General features: G+C 52.0%; 1 protein-coding gene across 1 annotated transcript; it reads right to left on the reverse strand.

The window, feature by feature from the left end:
- Positions 1 to 309: 309 nt before the first annotated feature.
- LOC110581732 (olfactory receptor 13C7-like) lies at positions 310 to 1,275 on the reverse strand. Its single transcript, XM_021691633.1, has one exon. It carries the CDS (start codon positions 1,273 to 1,275, stop codon positions 310 to 312), a length of 966 nt encoding a protein of 321 aa, XP_021547308.1.
- Between the last annotated feature and the right edge of the window lie 2,366 nt (positions 1,276 to 3,641).

The following is a 3,641-nucleotide window of genomic DNA, read 5'->3' on the forward strand; positions in this document are numbered from 1 at the left end:
GACAAATGTGAACGTGCTTCGCCTGCCCCTTGATGTTGGCTGTGGTACGTGCTTGCGTTGGCGGATGAAGTAGAGGTGGAAGTGACGCTCAGAGAGCCAGTGCAGGCTTTGTTATGGTGACCAGTAATGTTCCAGATGGTGGCTGCTTATCATCCTGACGCCCCAGGGATGAAGACAGTGATTCAGAGCAGACCCCACCCACCCAGTCAACTGCTAATGGACCTGCAGTGAGAATGAGAAATAAACCCTTGTGGGTTTCAGCCCCTGCAATTCGAAGGCATTACCATGATGGACCCAGCCTGCTGTGCATTATAGAGCTGAAGAGCAACAGGGAGGGTGGGACATTTTCCTGGAGAGCAGGTCTCCCCACAGCAGGGCTATGGCAGCCGCTTTCACCTCTGCGTTCCTCAGGCTGTAGATGATGGGGTTCAGTGAGGGTGTCACGACCCCATAGAACAATGAAATAATCTTATCCAGGTCAGGGTTCTTGGCCTTGGGCTTGAAATACATGAAGGAGATGGTTCCATAGAAAACCACCACCACTGTGATGTGGGCAGAGCAGGTGGAGAAGGCTTTGTGCCAGCCTGCAGCAGAGGGCACCCTAAGGATGGTAGCAAGGATGAAAATGTAGGACAGGCAGATGAGCAGGAGCGGGGCCAGCGTCAGGACCGCTGTGGCCACCATTAACATCAGTGCGTTGAGAGAGATGTCCCCACAGGCCAGTTTCAGCACTGCCAAGATCTCACAGAAGAAGTGGTTGATGATATTGCGGCCACAGAAGGGGAGGCTCCAGGTGAGAAGGGACTGCAGCAGTGAGTTGGCAGAGCCTGTCCCCCAGCTCAGCACTGCCATCCGCACACACGTCTGCCCTCTCATGATCTCTGGGTACCCAAGCGGCTGGCAGATAGCCACATAACGGTCATATGCCATCATGGCCAGGAGCAGGCACTCCGTGGAACCCAGCGCCAGGGTCAGGTACATCTGCAGGGCACAGCCAGGGAAGGAGAAGGTCTTCCGGGCTTCCAGGAAGTCGACCAGCATGAGAGGCACAAAGGAGGATGTGCCACAGATGTCCATGAGGGACAGGTTGCTGAGAAAGAAGTACATGGGGCTGTGCAGGCGGGGGTCCAGCATGCTCAGCCCTATGAGGAGGGAGTTCCCTAGCACATTCACGGAATAGATGGCCAGGCAGAGCACAAACAGGACCATCTCGAGGTTATGGTGCTCGCGGAGTCCTAGCAAGACGTATTTGGTCACAGCCGTCCAGTTTGCCATCTCATTCTCCCTCCTTCCTGTCTAGACCACACAGGTGTCAGAAAAAGCTCTTGCTGGCCTGGAAACCAAGCAACCTGACCTGGGGCAGGTCATCTCTGCCTCTGCGATTAAGTTTCACCATCTGAATAATGAGAGGATTGGACTTCAGGCCTGCAAGCTGGCCCTCTCAGCTCTGCAGCTCTGATGTAACTTAGGGAGATGAGATGCATTCTAGCCCCCTAGGATCCTCATTGTTCTCCCCATGGTGGGGGCAGGGGAGACAGGAGAGGAGGACTCATGTTTGGCACACGCTGTTGTAATCTAAAGAGTTCTTGGCTGTTAAAGGAAGCTTCTTTTCTAGGTTATGACTCCATATGGCTGAATTATGCTCATGGTCTTTTAGATTCATTCATTTGCTGAATGTGCTTTGAATACTTATTCTGTGCTCGATCTTGTTTAGGTGCTGGGGTACAGCAGTAAGAAAAATAAGTGGACAGAAACATACCATACCTATCATAAGGCTGTCGTCCCTTCCCTGAACTAGGTGATACGAGCTCTTGCAGGCCCGTGGGTGATGGATGATGCTTACCTGGTGGTTCTTTTGGGCATTAAGGATCAATCATCCTCACTCCACAGGATGTGTAAGCTTGAAGTGCAAGACCATTGTTGATTTTTTTTCCCTTTCCCTCATCTGTTGATTTTTTTTTTAAAGATTTATTTATTTATTTTAGAGAGACAGAACATGAGCAGGGGGAGGGGCAGAGGGAGAGAGAGACAAGCAGACTCCCCACTGAGTGGGGAGCCCAATGTGGGGCTCGATTACAGGATCCTGAGATCATGACCTGAGCCGAAATCAAGAGTCAGACTCTTAACCGACTGAGCCACTCAGGCAGCGCCCTCATCCGTTGATTTTTAAAAGAACCTACAAGAACATATATATTCCAGTGGTCATGCAAGCCAAATGACTCCCTTCTTGGCCTCCATATTGCCTTGCGGGATAAATGATATTGGCAGTGATGTCACAGGAGGAGGGAAAACCAGGTTCTAATCTGGCAGGGGCATTGTCAGTCAGTGACTAGTTTTAAAAAGAAGGGGGAGTCAGGGAGGGCCTCAGTTTTCTCCCAGGTGGCTTTCATTGCTCTTCTGAGCTGGTCTCACTGCCTCCTGGGGAAATGCCATTGTCAGGCATTCACAGGAGGGAGCCCTAATGTCCCCAAGGCACGGCAGTCTTGTTAGGCAGGAAGGCTGTCTTATGGACCAGGTGACCCCTGGTCTAAAGCAGAAACAGGAGCTGAGTATGAAATTTAACATACAGAAGATACAGTCACCTCCTCATTCCTGGGTTGGCTGAGAGGCTGATGTCCTGTGACAGCACTGGAGCCCTGTCTGTCCTTTAGGGCTAGATTTTCCTCCTCATTCCTCCTCTCCGGTGCATCTAGCATTTTTTTAGGGGCTGGTGGCCTCACCCTCTGCTGGATAAACCTTGTCTTTTCCCAGTGCTACATCTTGCCCAAGAAGTTACCTTTTATTTTGTTTTGTTTTAAAGTTTATTTATTTTAGAGAGAGAAAGAACGAGCAAGCAGGGGGAGGGGCAGAGGGAGAAAGAGAATCCTGAAGCAGACTCCCTGCTGAGCGTGGAGCCCAACTCGAGGCTCGATCCCAGGACCCTGAGATCATGACCTGAGCTGAAATCAAGAGTCAGCAGCTTAACTGGCTGAGCCACCCAGCTGCCCCAAGAAGTGCCCTTTTAGAGGCATGTCCTCCCTTCCTTACCCCCGTGGGGGCTTCCTGCTCGTCCCTCAGAGCACAGTTCCATCTCTCTGTCTCCCCTCTCCCTCCTGCTCCTTGAGGGGTTACCTGCTCCCTTCTTGCACTCCCTTAGCCCTTGGCTGTCCCTCTGTGTTCATCTACCGTGTGCTGTGTGACCATCTCCTCTATTACACTTGAGAGCAGGACCCTGTCTCCTTCCTTCCCACACTCCCACAGTGCGTGCTGCCAAGAGCAGTCACTCAACAGATATTCAAGCTTTGCACCCCAGTGTCAGTGACAGTACTAATTAGCTGTGTGAGGTTGACTAAGTCACGTGGCTTCTCTGAGACTCAGCGTCCCTTTGAAAAATGGAAGTGCTGTGTAGCTCAGAGGAGACATACCCGCAAAGGTGCTTGTGAGCCGCCCAGCACTACCTGTTGTCTGAGGATCCTGAGCAAAGACTGCGTATCTTCAGCCACAGGGCTCCTGCTGGATCTGCGCTTGCCACCTCCCCACGAGCTCCGGCTTCTGTCATGACCCCTTCCATCCCCAGAGCCTGTCACTTTCCCCTCCTCCGGCCTGAATCAGGGGGATTATTAAGGGGGTTTCTGGAGTGTACGGGGGCCGCGGATTAATCT

The sequence above is a fragment of the Neomonachus schauinslandi genome, chromosome 13 (assembly GCF_002201575.2).
Source record: "Neomonachus schauinslandi chromosome 13, ASM220157v2, whole genome shotgun sequence".
Lineage (NCBI taxonomy): Eukaryota > Metazoa > Chordata > Mammalia > Carnivora > Phocidae > Neomonachus > Neomonachus schauinslandi.

What these genes read in the sequence shown, in the direction of transcription:
- LOC110581732 (XM_021691633.1), bottom strand. Translation starts at nt 1,275, where the DNA reads ATGGCAAACTGGACGGCTGTGACCAAATACGTCTTGCTAGGACTCCGC.